General features: G+C 29.5%; 1 protein-coding gene and 1 long non-coding RNA gene across 2 annotated transcripts in view; both read left to right on the top strand.

Annotated features, from left to right (window-relative positions):
• The window catches only part of LOC135960321 (uncharacterized), a 53,422-nt gene extending 44,290 nt beyond the window's left edge, over window positions 1–9,132 (top strand). Inside the window, exon 2 of the long non-coding RNA XR_010576574.1 lies at window positions 8,891–9,132. This is a non-coding gene — a long non-coding RNA (uncharacterized LOC135960321). The remainder of the gene's footprint in view (window positions 1–8,890) is intronic.
• Window positions 9,133–9,921: 789 nt separating this feature from the next.
• Window positions 9,922–17,535, top strand: part of LOC135948654 (uncharacterized) — a 210,233-nt gene continuing 202,619 nt past the window's right edge. The window contains exon 1 of the mRNA XM_065498027.1: window positions 9,922–10,319. Within this exon, the coding sequence (XP_065354099.1) occupies window positions 9,960–10,319 (360 nt within the window). The 5' untranslated portion in view covers window positions 9,922–9,959. The remainder of the gene's footprint in view (window positions 10,320–17,535) is intronic.

Genomic DNA, 17,535 nt, shown 5'->3' with positions numbered 1-17,535 from the left:
TTTACTTTAAATAAAACAATTGTCAGATACCATTTGGTCCAGGTATCTTATAATTCTAAAATAATTATTTTATAATGTCTTTCAGTAGTCATGTAACTTAATAAACAAATTCCCATCATAATCAAATAAAATTTATAATGAAATTCATAAGCTTATTAACTCTGTGTAAATCTTAAGTTTAAGTAGTTACATACATAAACATACAGAGGCTTAAATCTCACGTTTTATATCTTTTAAAAATGCAAAATTCTTGTTTAGCATTATTGTGCTGTTAATTTCAAAGGTCACCTTGTTAGATGAAATTAAAAAAAAAAAAGATTGTTCAACAGTAATTATCAGGGCAACCAAAAATATGCAATATCATATTTTTTGCTGTGCGTCATATAAACATATGAGTTAGTATTTATCCGTTTCAGACAATTTTAAGAATTTTTACTGCATATTTTGGCATATTTTGCGTTTTATAGCATATTTTTGCATATTTAACTCATAACTGCATATTTTTGTTGGATATTTTCTTTTATTATTCATTATTTTATTTTCCTTATATAATTTTATTGTTTGTATTGTAATTTTTCAATTCTATATTTTACTATTTTGTTAAGGTCCAATGATAATTGGACCTTAACAAACTACGTATTTTTACTTATTTTTTACGTATTTTTACTATTAACATAGTAATATGTTAACATAATAATGGTAAAAATACGTAAAAAATTAAAAGAAAATTCCAAATTGTATGTTATTATGGGCAACTTCTTAAAAAAAATGTTGGATACATTTAAAAGAAGGAATTTTAGTCAGCTTGAGATTGAGACAGTTTGGGCATTAATAGTTTACCACTAATGTAAAATTAAACAAGTATTCAACAGACGTTCAGAATATTAAGATCTATCGAAAATCTCGCGTTCAAAACCCGTTGATATATTTACACAACTTGTAAAAAAATTTATTAAGAAATCGTTAAAAAAGAATATACGTGGATATCGATAAACGATACAATGGATGAGAAAGGAAGAAACATAGGAAATGTCACAGTATTTTGAGTCCCAGTGATAAAACTTGAACAAAAAGTTTTTTTAATTGCCGCAGTCTTAAATAGAACTAATCATTCCACTATTGTAAGGCTCTTTTATAATTTTATTTAAATTTTAGAAGCCGAATTCAGATGTTAATCTAGATACATGATGAATGCTCCAAAATCCTTTGCAATTTTTTACCAAAAAATTACACGCTATTCACAGAGTTTTTGAAACATTATTCAAATGATAAAAAAGCTTTTAAGCTTCATATAGAATAGAAACATTTGGAGAAACTTATTGGGTACATCCTCAGTAGGGATCCTATAAACATTGGGACACATGGATTGAGAATGTAAAATATTATGCCACAAAATATTATGCCACTAAAAAAGTTTGAAGTATTAAGCAGTTTAAAAGGTGACAACTCAATTGATTATGATTGTCTAAGAAACTCGGAAATCTAAAACAAAGATTTAGTTAAAAAATTTTAGAACTTAAGCAAACACATAGTAATTTATTTCTAAATATAATAAAATGAATTGAATATAATTATTTTCATGTAGTGCCAAATTCCCTAAAATCGATATTTAATCCTATAATAACCAATTTTAATTTATGAGCTCAATATTTTATTTACTTCATATATATTTTTTTAATGAAATTTTGAAATCAAACAATAACCAACTATTTTTAAGTGCATATTTTTTATATTTTAAGAGCATATTTTTCGTTTTTAAGTGCATATTATATGCGCATAAAACACTTTTTTTAGAGCATATTTTTGGTTGCCCTGGTAATTATTGTATAATACTACCTAATAGTGATAATGTATGCAACATTAAAAAAGAAAATGCTGGCAACATAAACAAATGTTTATTATTATATTCTAAACAGACATTTATTATAAAATGTAGTTAGAGTATTGGCAACATTGCTACTGCTGCTATTATTGCTATTTAAACTGCAAGTGTTATTTTAATATTTATTTAGCGAGTGCAAAGAAAAAAACCAACATAAAAAATATAAAATAAATAAAATCTAATACACTCTCATTGTGTTGTACGTGTTAAGACTATATATTGAGCTGGTTTCGTGTAAAAAAATCGCTATTATTAAGGTAGCAAGCATAATAGCAGCAAGTATGAATGAAGTTAGTTGGGTGCTGCTGCCAATATGACTGTACGTTTGAAAGATAGCTAGATACATAGATATATAGTAGATAGCACCGTTAAAAACAGCGCTCTGCTAGATTAAGACCGTGAAATATGAAGAGTAATAATAATAACAGTGTTCAGCTCATGTGTATGAGGATGTGAGTGAGTGTGTGTGTGTGTGTTAGAGTATGCGTGAATGCTTAAAAAACATTTACGACCATTCAAACAAAATTATAGTGTTTTCTAACAACTACTATTACTGCTTCAACTAACTACTACTCTACTCATTCTATGGTATTATATAAAACCCACCTAAACTTCTCCTCCTCCTCCTCTTCCTCCTCCTTAAACATACTGGAGTATCCTGGCAAGCTTTCATATTACATGGAATGAGTTTTATATGCCATCATTATTGTTATTAACATTTTTTTGTTGTTGCTGTTGTTTTTGTAAAATGTTAGTATAGCCATGGATGGCTATAAATTCAATTAACGTTAATAGCAAAAGCAACTAGAAATTGTGTGTATATGTGTTTGTGTGTATATTTAGTAGGTGCACAATACATACATTTATACACCTTGATACACATGTCGTTTTGTAAATGTATGTTTTACAAAATAAACTTAAACACTCCATCACACACACACTCTCATACATATGAAGTTGCCAGCAGTTCTGGGTGACTGTCCCGATGTAATGATTTTATCTAACATTTAGGATCACCACTGGGTTCCACAATTGGCTGCATGACTAGCTATTTTAATATGTAAGTGTCCTAAGTAGAGGTTCAATTGACTCTACATAGTTTACATAGAGACAGTCTGATAGCTGGTCCAAATTAGTCAACACCTTGGATTCACATACGGGTTACATGGATCATAGGTTCGATAGAATCAATGTTTAATTCTATTTTCGAAATCAAAATATATTGTTACGTTTTTACCCTTTAAATAAACCGGATACTTTTGATTGCAAATAAAAGCAGCTTATTAGTTTAATATTTGTAACAGCTAGGGTTCCTACGCGGGAAAAATTTCCCGGGAATATTTTTTTATTAATTTTTGGGAAATGTTTGTCGGAAATTTTCGGGAATTTCTTCATAAGTTTTCTTCTAAAAGTTACAATTATCAGATTCGTTTCGATGGCCAAATTTGTTGCTAACTGAATAATTCTATTATATCCATAGATTTTTTCGGTTCTAACAACAGATAGTCTGTTGGCAAAGAAGTATTACGGTTGAAATAACCGAATTTTTTTCACCCAACTCAAGACACAGCAGAAAAATTTGGTTATTAAGAATGAATCTAATTTAAAGTTTATGCTCAAACCAAATATAGTTATTTTATACTTCTTTTAAAACCCTGGTACAAGTCCCGGGAAAGAAAAAAGTCCGGGAAATTAGGAACCCTAGTAACAACTCTTCATTTATGTATTTAAATTTATACAACAACACTAGGGTTCCGAAATTTCCAGGAGTTTTTTCTTTCCTTTCTAAGAAATCGTTTTTTAACACTAAATTAAACCAAAACCAGAAAATTTTTCGGATAAATTGACTTATAATTTTACCAGGGTTTTAAAGAAGTATAAAATAACTATATTTGGTTGTTGGTCCAGCCTTTATAAGGGTTTCTAATTTAATAGTGGCATTTGATCGGTATTGTCACAGTCGTAGTTTTAGTCAGTATAAAATCAATAAATTCTTTGTTTAATTAAAAAAGTTAAAAATTTCGACTATGTTAAATCTATGAAACACGCGTAGTTAGAGAAATTTTTCAAATCTCATTGTAGATAAACAAATTTGAACCACTATTATTGTTATTATATTCTCTAAATATAAACAATAATCATTGAATATCCCTAAAAGTTGTGGCTTGAGTTGAGTGAAAAAATTCGGTCATTACAACATTATCTGAATGTTGTAACTTTTAGAAGAAATTCCCGAAAATTCCCGACAAACATTTGCACTCATTATATGAAAAAATGTACAAACTTGTCAAATGGGGCAAGGTTTGTGGAACTTCTGAGGAGTAAATAAAGGCTTTTAATATAAGTATTTGATATTGTTGAAAACACTATGACTTGAGGATTGATATTTTAGTCAAATTAAATAATTTTTTAAAATTTTGGTACTTCATTTACTTTAAAAACTAAAAAAAAATTCATATGGTGATTTTCCACGAATAAAAATATAAAATTTGAATTAATGTAAAATTTTAACAATTAAAGATAACATAACAAAATTTGGAATCAATATAGACTAAAATGAGCTTAAATAAATGGCATTAGAACTTTTGAAATTTTTTATTTTCAAATACTGAAATTCCTAAAACGAGGAAAATGTGTTCCAAAAACTGAGTTTTTTTTAGAAAAGTGCCTACTGTTACGTTATTTACCATGTGATAGTAAAAATACTTAGTACGTATTTAAAAAAACATATGGGGTTATACAAATATAGAGCTTTTTCGTGGATCGGTGCTTTGCATTTTTAGAATTTTTTACTCAAACCGTTTTTTTTTGTTTTTAAAATGGCCAAGTTTGGATAGGACTGGGGGTGGTATGTCAGTTTAAGTGAGCCAAGTTTTTCTTTACACGCTTTTGCATTAAGTTATCTTTCCGGATCATGTAAAAATTCTATATAGTCCCGAAGAAATTTTTTTTCTACAAAAGAAAAAATATATGGGCTTTTTTGGGGAAAAACGTAAAAAATGCTGTCCTTTTTACAAGTTCCAACTTTGGATGCGTATAACTTTTTATAGGGAAGAGATAACTGTTAGCAAGTTTTATCGCCAAAATAACTGATATTTTAAAAATAAATTTCGACTCTCCGTAGGCCCGCCATGTCTAAAAAACCATCAAAAGATCGAGCAAAAATAAAAAAAATAAATCTATAAACCTGAATATCTCTTCAACTAATAGAGATAACCTGCACTTGTAAGCATATTTTTTGTAGATCTTCTCAAGGACTATTTAAAAAAATTTCAGCTCATTCGGTTCATAAATGGATTTTTGGCGATTTTTTTTAAAAAAAGGAAGCAACTCGAAAACAAATCATGTGAAATTTCGTAACAATATCTCCAATAATTCCCAAGATACCGAATTATTTAAAAAAAAGTTTTTAAACCACTGTGCTATGTCGAAAGAAACATGATTCGAAAAAATTTTTATGAAAAACACTCAGTTTTCAAAATTCTTTCGAGTAGTTTTCATACAAATTTCTTCGAATCATTTTCCTTTCGACATCGTGAAACGGGCCTTCAATGTTTTTATAAATTCGCAGAAATACACACACACTTTATAATGTATAAGTATACACTGGCAATGCAGTTGATATCTTTACTTAACGATGCTTCGAATTGGATTCATTAGTTTGGTGTTCTGACGGCCAATTACCATCTAGAAAGCTCTATTTCTGATCTCTATAATGATCTTCGAATGCTAGAGCTTTCGATGTTAATCATTAATCATTTAGTGTTGCCATACTTACAAATATTGCTCAACTCAAAGATTTTATTCAATGTTGTGTTACAGTTTGAGAGGCACTGCTGTTTGACAGGCATTATACAACTTTAAACCAGCCGTTAAAACAGTTATATTTAAATTTCGTAACAATATTGTATCTTTTAATCATTCCATTAATGAATTCATATGTTTAATTCGATTGTATTTGGTGTATGACTTGATAATTCAGGATTTTTTGCAAATTTATAACTTTTATTTTGAAGCATTTGTAAGATATAAATTTATTCAAATGGCAATTCTTAGCTATGGTTACCCATCTTTCTGGCAACATATGGAACTGCTCGTCTTTTGAGACCAAAAACGAAGCAATCCTATTTCGGATACTCTCTTCCAAAGTGAGGAGTATCCCAGAGAGAGCCTTCTGCTTCGATCGAAACAAATAGTAGTTGGCAAAACTTTCCAGCCACATCATTCTAAATAGTTTTTAATAGGTACTGCAACATGTGGCCGAGTGTTGTCATGATGGAATATTATGTTTTCATGTCTGGCCGAATATTCTGGAAGTTTTTCGGCCAATGCTCGATTCAAATGAAACATTTGACTTCGGTACAGGTTCTCTGTGATGGTATGGTCAGATTATAATAGACAGCAACCTTTTGGTCCCACCAAATACTGAAAATTACCTTAGCGCCATGTATATTTGGCTTCGGTGTCAATTCGGCTGGTTGGCTGGGCTTCACATACGATCTCTTACGCTTTGGGTTTTCGTAATGGATCCATTTTTCATCGCAAGTAATGAATCCGTGCAAAAATTATTTTCTTTTATAGCGTAGTAGCATTTCATAATTCGTATGGTACGCAATTTCCCTGCTTTTGGATGAATCCTGTTGCTCGCAATCGTTTGATTTGAATTTGCTGCTTGAGTAACTTCCAATGATTTCGGAAGTTTTTGCTGAGTTTGACAACAATCTTCATGGAGTCTCCAGTTCTTGGTCTTCAAAGTCTTTTGGCTGACCTGATCGATATTTGTCTTCCATGTGAAAATCACCACTTCTGAACCGAACAAACTATCTCTCGCACGTTGAAACCGATGAAACACATTCACCATAAGCTTCGGTAAGCAATCGGTGTGGTTCAGCGGCACTTTTTTCATTATTCTCTGTATGGGATACCTTGGGATACTTGTAAAACTGCTGGGTTGTATTCTCGCTCATACTTATGCACACATTTTGTAAACCTTCAAATGAAGTTAAATTTTCGTGTGTTTTTTTTTTTTGGGCAAAAAACAATCAGAGAATAAACAATAATGTGTTGTAATTTTGTGTCCATGTGAGTATGTGTGTTTATTATTAACATTATTAGTGGAGGGTTAGAGTTGATTTCGTTAGCATAGTTTAAATTTAATGGCTTAAACAGCTGTTGCCAAAGCAAATGGTTAAAAACTTATTTTTATGATTAAAAATTAATTTATTGTTTTACAAAATTCTGTCCTTGAAAAGCAAATGTACTTTGCCAAGCTTTGCGAATGATTTTGAAGAACATTCTCCACTCCGAAGGAGATAAATCCAAAACGTGCGCATTAATGGTATCAATCGCTTCTTTAATCGCTTTATAATACCCTACACTAATTAAAAGTGCAAAATTTCAATAATTTATATTTTTGAGTGATTTTCGGAAGTGGGTCTTATTTGGGGGCTATGACAAATTATGGACCGATCACAATGAAATTAGGTCGTGTGATTTATGTCTACATGACAGTTTACTATGTTGAATTTTGTGTGTTTACCAACATTTTTAAGCGATTTATGCACGTTAAAGTGATTTTCGGAAGCGGGTCTATATGGGAGCTATGACTAATTATGGACCGATCGTAACAAAATTTGGTTACATGAATTTTGTATATATAAAACTTATTTGGAGAGCAATTTGTGAAGATACATTTATAAATTAAACATTTATGTCCGATAAATTCCAATTTCGGAAGGACATTTGTATGGGGGCTAGGTGAAATAATGGACATATTTCAGCCAGTTTCAATAGGCTTGATCCAAATTTTATCGAAATATCTTCAAAATAATCGACTCAGAAAGTGATTCTAAGTCGATCGGTATACTTTAAGGTGGGTGTTACACTAATATTTTTGGGCGTTACAAACATTTGCACAAACGCATAATACCCTCCCCACTATGGTGGTGTAGGGTATAAAAATTTGCAACGAATCATTACGATAACCCGAAGCGTAAGAGATCGTATGTGAAGCCCGGCCGACCAGCCGAATCGGCACCAAAGCAAACTATCCATGGCGCTAATTTAATTCTCTGTATTTGGTGGGAGCAAAGGGTCCTGGCCAGACCATCACAGGGAATTTGTACCGAAAGCAACTGATTCTATTGAAGCGATCATCAGCGACATGAAACCGTAATATTCCATCATGACAACGCTCGGCCACATGTTGGAATACCTGTTAAAAACTATTTAAAATGAAGTGTTTGAAGAAGTTTTGCCTCACCCGTTTTATAGTTCAGAACTTGGCGACTACACAGAGCAAATAGAAATTCAGTTGATAGAGACGAATTTCTATTGAAATAACCAAACCTGTGTTATCCCTTCTGAAATTTTTTAGCCTCAAATGTAAAATTCGGTTACTAAGGTGGAATCATTCGATTGGCAACAAATTCGGTTACTATCACGAATCGGTTTTCTCTGTGTACTATTTGTTTCGATCGATGCATGAGGTTCTCTCTGGGATACGCTTGACTTCAGAGATGAGCAGTTATTCAAAAGATGAGCAGTTATTTTGGCTCGGAAGCCATATGTTGCCAGAAAGATGGCAAAAGGTCATAGCTAACAATGGCCAATACTTTGAATGAATTTTTATTGCACAAATGTTGCAAAATAAAAGCAAGAATTCAACCTTTTCCCCTTCCTAGTTTTTTTTTGTTTTAACCAACCATTTTCCATGTTATTAAGTAGTGCCCAAAAAGCACTCAAACTCAACATCAAATCTATTTAAACAACCAAATATTAACGAGCTTGTAATACCTTTGATGGTCTTTCCCAGAGTACTCGAACTCATTCTTCGTTGCACATATTTATTATTGCTGTTGTTGTTGTTGCTATTAGCATTGTTGTATGTAATTTGTTGTTTGTACTATGCGTTTTTAAGCGGAAATTGCATGTGTTTTGGAAATTTTCATTAAGATCCTTATTTTTTTTCCCCGATTTATACTAAATTTTTCTATTTTTCTCTTACAGGTCTTTGTGAACGAGTATAAACATATTTACATTAGGATTTTTGTTAAATATTATATTTTAAATATGTTGTGTTGCTATTGTTGTTGCTGCTGACTGCTACTAACTAACAAACTGCTCAAATTAATGTAACAGAAAGAAATTGAATGCTTGAACAGAAAAGAAACAGAAAAAAGAAAATCAAACGGCAGTATGTAGTAAAATAAACTTAATATAAACTACAAGTACTTAGCGAAGAAAATAAATAAATAAAAAACAACAACAATAATACCTTCATTACCACCAACAACATAACACCACCACCCTCCTCCTCATTCTCCTACTCAACAACCACCTCAACGTCATCATCATTAACATCAACTACACAACTACAACATTATTTCTTTTCTCTAAACAAAAGTGCAAAAAAAAAAGTGTAAAAAAGCAAAAAATTAAATTTAAAATAAAAACAAAATAAAATTAAAAAAATAACATTACGTTTAATAGAAAAATAGAAAAACAAAGTAAAATAACAGCAACAAAAAAAAAGTTTGAAAATTGTAATAGAAAAACGGTTAAAACAACATCAAAGCGTGCACGTGATGTTTTTTTCTAGACAAAAATTACCCATGTTAAAGGGCAATTGGCAAGTGTAGTAGTAAAAAATAACAGGGGAAAAAAGACTAAACCGTTAATAGTCACCATTTTGTAACGGTAAATGTATAACACAACAACATAGAGCAACAAACAAACGAACGGCACCTTGTTAATTTAATTCTCTACAACTAACAACTAAAACAGAAACAAAAACTAAAACAAACGAACGTTTAAACTCCTGCATACGTTACGTTGTTTGCAACACGTTTGTCGGCTGGCTGAAAATACTCTACTCTGACACTCACACGTTAACCAAACTTATTTGCCAACACACCTTCTTGTTGGCCGAAAGTTGGCGAAATAACAACGAAAGCAAATTAACAAATAACAACAACTTTAAACGTGAAAATCCTGCAACGTAGTAGATACTTGCAACAGCCAACCAGTACAAACACCATCGCCATCACCTTCACCACCAACCAATCTACCAACCATCATGGCCGTCAGTAATATCGTTTGTGAATGGTTGCGTGCTCTTGGTTTAGCTCAGTATGCGGAAAGTTTCCTGGATAATGGTTATGATGATTTGGAAATTTGCAAACAAGTCGGTGATCCAGATTTAGATGCCATCGGTGTTGAAAATCCCTCACATCGTCACAAGCTGCTCAAAAGCATACGACAGCTGCGTGAGAAGGGTGCTGCCTCCGTCTATTTCATGCTAAACGATCCCAACTCTTTGGCGGGCAGCACGGAAATCTTATGCGAAACGCCACCACCCTGCGAATTGGATATTGTCATTAGAGAGCAGCTAGAAACGGATGGTGTACGTTTAACAGCTCATCCTTATTCCACACCGGTAAGTGGCTCAATTTAAATTTATTTTCTTTTTATTATTTTAAAACTAAAATTTATTACATACAAACATCCATGTGTGTGTGCATTTTGAATTAATTTTCTAAATGTTTTGTATGACTTATTACTCTGTGTTATGTGAAAATTAAATAGTTCCCCTGAGATGTTTGCTCTATAAATTGATTCCTGTGTAATTAATTTGAATTCGACAGCATCTCATAAATATTAATAGTTTCATTTAGATGTGTTTAAATTATACATCTGTTTCTTTTGTTCCTTTCTGCAGGGTCGCCTCTTAATTTTGTTTTTAGATTTATTTTAAACAGCAGGAATATGATTAAGATTTCTGTTAAAACTTTCGATTTTTTTTCATATTGAAAAAACCAAACCCAAATAGACGCAAATAAACGTATTTTATCAAAACTGGGATTTGTTTTTGTAAAACTGAGCATTTTTTTTGTAAAATTGCTAAAATTTTCTTGTATTTTCTTATGCTAAAAATTAGATTTTGTGTAAAATTACGTTTTTTGTGCAAAAACTTTGTTTATATATAAAATTAAGTTTTTTGCGATTTTGTGTAAAATTACGTTTTTTTTGCAAAAACTGTGATTTTGTGTAAAATTACGTTTTTTTTTGCAAGAACTGTGATTTTGTGTAAAATTACCTTTTTTAGTAAAATTTGTGATTTTGTGTAAAATTACGTTTTTTGTGTAAAAACTGATTTTGTGTAAAATTACGTTTTTTATGTAAGAACTGTGATTTTGTGTAAAATTACGTTTTTTGTGTAAAAACTGATTTTGTGTAAAATTACGTTTTTTGTGTAAAAACTGATTTTGTGTAAAATTATGTTTTTTGTGTAAGAACTGTGATTTTGTGTAAAATTACGTTTTATATGTAAAATGGTTTTGTGCAAAATTAGGTTTTTTGTGCAAAAACTGATTTTGTATAAAATTACGTTTTTTGTGTAAAAACTTTTTAAGTAAAATTACGTTTTTTGTACAAAAACTTCGATTTTGTGATCTGATTTAATATAAAAATGTGATTTGTGTACAATTAATTTTGTTGGTGATTTTATGTAAAATTTGTTGAAAACTTTTTTTTGTTGAAAACTGTAATTTTGTGTAAAATTATGTTTTTTGTACAAAAACTTCGATTCTGTGTAAAATTACTTTTTTTTGTACAAAAACTAAGATTTTATGTAAAATCAGATTTAATGTGTAAAAAATGTTATTTTGTGTAAAATTACTTTTTTTGTCCAAAAACTGTGATTTTGTGTAAGATTACGTTTTTGTACAAAAGCTTTGTTTTTCTGTAAAATTACTTTTTTGGTAAACAATAGATTTTAAGTAAAATTATTTTTTAATTCCATTTTATTTGACCTTTTAATTTATTTTTAAATTTAATAATTTATTGAGCTTTAGGTCACTTTTATAATAAACAATGTTTATTTTATTTGCAATATTTCGCTACTACATTGAGTAGCAAGCATCTTCCCTGAAGATGCAAAAACTTCGGTTTTGTGTAAAATAAGATTTAATGTGTACAAAATTTGATTTTGTGTAAAATTACTTTTTTTGTACAAAAACTTCAGATATAAGGTGTAAAAGATATAAAAACGATGATTTTGTGTAAAATTTAATTTTTTGTGTAAAAACTATGATTTGCTTTCAAATTACGTAAAAACGTAGATTTTGTGTTAAATTAAATTTGTCTATGGTTAAAAATTCAACTTTGTGTAAATCCGTTTTTTGAGTAAAATATAATTTGTTTAGTGTAAACAATTGATTTTGGGTCAATTCCTTTTTTTTTGTTGCTTAATAAATACGATTTTGTCTAAAAATGTTCAGTTTTATGTGCAAAATCTTGATTTGGTGTAAAAAATGGTATGATGTGTATAATAATTTTTTATGTAAAAAATCGATGTAGTGTAAAATCTGGTTTTTGTTGTCAACACTCGATTTTGTGTAACAATTGCGGTTTTTTGTAAAAATCTATATTTTGTGTAAAAATCTCGATTTTGTGTAAAAATCTCGTTTTTGTGTAAAAATCTCGTTTTTAAAAAAAATCTCGATGTACAAATTTCGATTTTTTACATAAAAAAATTAGATTTTTTGGTGGAAATGTGTAAACACAATAGTTTTTGTATAAACAAATTTAATTTTGTATAAAAGTTATGGTTGTTTTTGTAAAAAAAAATTATTTTGTGTTAAATCAGATTTTATTGTAAAATTAAGTTTTCGTGTAACTTAAATTTTTGTATGGAAATCTTAAATTTCTTAAACATTTACAGTGATTCTTAGGAGGAATCAATCTTGAAAACATTTCTGACAGGTCTCGAAAAAACATAAAAGCGTCGCAATGGTTAATTGTAATCAACAAATAGATGGTCATTTTAAATTGACTTTATAGGGCACCAAATGATATTCATGTCAATATTCCTGTTAATAAAACTTTCATTAAGAATCCCATAGTATTTTTACGTAAATCACCCTCAATTTATCAATTTAATGTAGCCAATATTGAGGAATTTAATTATTTTCAACAAGGATTTCTCAAACAAAACATGCTCGATAAAACTGCACTTGTTTTTAAGGATTAAACAAATGTTCGAAAACAAAAAAAAAAATAAAAATTGTTCGCACAACAATAAATGTTGACAGTTGACTTACAAACACAATGACATTAAACACTCCACTCCCACTTTTTGTTTTCTTTTTACAAACAGGAGCACAAAGTGAAGTGAATCAAACGAACAGATTGTTAAAGAAAAATAAATAAAACTGAACATTGACAAATTTGTTTTAATTTTAAATTTAATAGTGGTTGTTATCCAAAAGCTAATGGATGGATGGATGGATAAATGAATGAATGAATGTCCAAAATGGACAGACAAAGGCAAGGTACAACAAGATAACACCGTTGTTGTTTCATATATAAACTTAAATACAAATACGCTGTCTTTCTACTGTACTCTTAGTTTATTTCGTTTTATTAAGTAGCTGTCATTAATTTCAAAATGTGCCACATTTAGTGGCGCAACATTTATCAATTTATCAATCCTCAATGGTAAATGACGGCTTTTTATTATGTTTTATAGACATGATCTTGTACACTTTCGCCTGTTGGAGGAGATTGTATTTAAGAGCAATTAAAATTATTTGATTTCCACCCACCCATGTGTATAATATAATAAAAACCTCAACTCCTTTTACATGTACTGGCATGTTCGTACATGTTTTATGTAGTTATGGCAATTTTATAAATTTTACAAACAACTGAACTTTCTCTTTACATTGATGTATATAATACATTTTACTAACTACCGAGCCAGAGATGTAACACAATTTTCATTAATAAAACTAATACTTATTGTTGGGGTTGGATGAGGTATATATTGAAAGCAGGGATTCCAAATGAGGGGAACTTATTAAGAGCCTGACTTTAGAGAGGAAGCTGTATGTGGAACTTGGGTGGAAATATTTAATTTTGTGTAAAATTTTGTTTTTTGTGTAAAAAATTCATATTTGAGTAAAATTGGGTTTTTTTGTGTAACAAATTACATTTTGTGTAAAATTGAGTTTTTTTGTGTAAAAATTTCAGTTTTGTGTAAAATGGTTTTTTTGTGTAAAAAATTCATATTTACGTAAAATTTTTGTGTAAAATTACATTTTTGTTTAAAAAATTAAATTTTATGTAAAATTTAGTTTTTTTTTTTGTGGTAAATTGTGTTTTATTTCTAAAAATTCAATTTTGTGTAACATTGAGATTTTTGTGTAAAAAAATTAAATTTTGGGTAAAATTACGTTTTTTGTGTAAAAAATAAATTTTATGTAAAATTTAGTTTATCTTGGGAAAAAGTGGGTTTTTGTGTAACAAATTACATTTTGTGTAAAATTACGTTTTTTGTGTAAGAGAATTCAATTTTGTGTTGAGTTTTTGAAATAGTTTTTGAAATTTTACGAAATTGATTTTTTTTGCGTAAAAAATTCATATTTCGTAAAATTTTTGTATAGAAATTTGATTTTTTATGTAAAAAATCCATTTGTGTAAAATTTAAATTTTATGTAAAATTACGTTTTTTGTGTAAAAAATGTGATTTAGTTTTTTTTTTCTGTGAAATCAAGATTTTTGTATAAAAATTGGATTTTTTATGTAAAAAATCCATTTTGTGTAAAATCGAAATTTTGTGTAAAAACCACGAGTTTGTTTAAAAGATGTTTTTTCATTTATTTTTTTTTTAGAAATTTGATTTTTTATGTAAAAAATGTATTTGTGTAAAATCTAAAGATTATGTAAAATTACGTTTTTTTGTGTAAAAAAGTGATTTAGTTTTTTTTTTGTGAAATCAAGATTTTTGTATAATAATTCGATTTTTGATGTAAAAAAATCCAGTTTGTGTAAAAACCACGATTTTGTTTAAAAGATGATTTTTTCATGATTTTGTGTAAAATTCAGTTACTTTTGTAAAAAATATGAATTTGTGTAAATCCGGTTTATTGTGTAAAATTCATGATTTGGTGTAAAATCCCTTTTCTTGGGTAAAATAACACGAATTGTTTTAAAATCTGATTTTTGTGTAATAGTCAAGATTTTGTATAAACACATGTTTTTATTATTGGAAACTTGATTTTGTGTAAAAATGTGATTTTGTGTAAAATAAGGTTTTTAGCGTAATATACTTGATTTGGTGTAAAATCATGTTTTCTATGTAAAAACCATGATTTTAAATAAAATCCGTTTGATAAAATAGAAAAAGTTATAAAAGAAAAAATACTTTTTGCTTTCATGCAACCCGGTTCTCTTTGACAGTTTAGGGATCTCTTGCTTTAAAATGTATAACGTACATAGTTTAAAACAAGTGATAGTGATAGTTAGATAGTGCTACGACAATAACTAGCAATAAACTTTTATTACAATTAGCCAAAAACCAAAAATGACAAAAACAATGTCAAATTTTTTGAAGAACTAATAAAATTGAGTGAAATTGCAATTCTTTTTTTTTCATTCGTATTTGTCTATTTTGAATTAAAATTGTAACAGCTGTGTGGCCTGCTGCTGCAACAAAATGCAGCTAAAAAAAAAGTATTTACAAAACTGTAAATGGGAAAGGTGGTAGAGTAGAGGAGGGGGTGGGTTACAGATTGGTTGGTTAGTCTAGGAATAAGGTCTCTAAGGGAGTTGGGTGTTTTGAGGGCGGTAGTGTCAAATAGGCAAAATATGCAAGTGATACATGATTTTTTTTTGTTTTTTTTTGTGTGAGTTTTGTTGAGGAGTAGGAGGGTGGATGGATGGTGGTAGTTGTTGGTGAAAATTGAGATGATTGGCATCATGATGATGATGATGAAGTACAACATACATTTAAACAAATGTCTGTATATGAATGAATGAATGGATGGATGGATGTATGTTTGAATGTTTAAATGTAGATGAGGATTATTACAAATGTGTGAATATCAGAGTGTTTGTATATTCATTTGGGTAAGGATTAAAATTTTACAATAAAACAGGAACATTTTAGTGCACATGCAGGGAAAACTAAATAAAATGAAAAAGAGATGAAAAAATCATATTAAAATTAAGGTCAGTACCGAGGGGAAAATAAAAGCTGTATGAGAATGAGCACTAATAAAATGTAATTTGAATACATCACACATGCAACAGCAACAGCAGCAACACAAAACAAACAAACAAAAATATAAAAAAAGACATTCACTACTTTGTACAATAAAACAACAAATAAATTGTATACATCTAAATATGACTGAATTACTGTTTAACTGAATGTATCTGAATGTGTGTAAATCTGTATCCGTATCTTTTTATCTATATGGGCTGCAAATAAACGCATCCAGTCAGTCAGTCAGCCAGCCAAACCAGTCAGTCAGTTCGTCCGTTTGAATATTTACTGCTGATACTGCTCATTTTGTTGTGGTTTTGCAAATGTTGCATACACGTTGCCTTTATGCACCAAGATGATGTGTTGGTTGTGCATTCAATTTATTTATGCACAAATGGGAACAATTTTGTTTTTTTTTATATTTTTGGTCTTTGTCTGGATGGATATTCTGGGAGCTGAATCAGGGAATAAGTAATAAAAAAAAAATGATACATAAAATTTAATTACACGCCTCTCACTCTTTGTATTACAAAATTAACACAAAATATGACAAATCGTTGCATAGAAGCCAGCAGCAGTGGCAGTGGCAGTTTAAGCAGCCTCAATCGTATCGTATCGTACTAGACTGATAAGGAGGTAACACCATGAAGGAAGTCAGCCAGGCGGGCTGTAAAACAAAGGAAGCGTGGAGGGTTTTTTTTATATTTAAAGCAGCAACAGCAGCCAGCAGTGGCTTTATTATTAATGTTTTAATTTCATTTCAATCCATTTCTTTTATTTTCTCTTCTTTATTTTAATTTAATCTCTTTTCTGTGTTTTTGTTAATTCCCTTTTTGTGATTATTATATGATAATTATGTCTGCTAATATTGTCACTTTTATGGCACATCAATGTTGCTGTGTAAAATACATGCATTTGTACATTTTTTACATTTTACTCATTCATGCAACCATCAGTTGCACAGATAATAAGCAGATAAAATGTAGTTTTTTTTTATTATGTATTTGCTTCAATGAAACAAGTTGCATCTTGTGTATGTGTGTATTCAAATTATAGTTGGCGGGTTTCTAGTTTATTTCTTTTTTCTCTCTCTTTTACATTATATAGTTTTCAATTCAATTCAAATGCAACTAGGAAATGTTTTACTGGAAATTTAATACGCTTAATTATGTGGATGCTGCATTAAGGAAAAAATGTAAGGAAATAGAGACCAGCTTATAACGGTTTTTTGGAAGCAAACAAAATATCTTTAAGCTTTAAAAAAGAGTTGAGGAAAAATTGGGTTTTATTTGGGATTTATGTTGCATAACAAACAGGAATAGATTAATAATGGATGTCTAAATTTCTTTACTGGCAACAAAGTTTAGCAAGAAAAGTCATTAATCGATAAAGAATTTAATTATAGATCGAATATAGAACTGATAACTTTCGATTTCACGAGACCAATGTACTTTTTCTGTCGTTTTCAAAACCGATTCCGACAATGATTGGATTTTTAAAAAACAATTTTAATTGCTGAATGCCCATAATCATAAAATTCCCAATTTTTTATTCTTATCTATTCTCCTTTCTTCCCTTAATTTGCAAAACTAAAACATTTTCA

This window comes from Calliphora vicina, chromosome 1, assembly GCF_958450345.1.
Source record: "Calliphora vicina chromosome 1, idCalVici1.1, whole genome shotgun sequence".
Classification (NCBI taxonomy): Eukaryota; Metazoa; Arthropoda; class Insecta; order Diptera; family Calliphoridae; genus Calliphora; species Calliphora vicina.
This window is presented reverse-complemented; position numbering and strand designations above follow the sequence as displayed.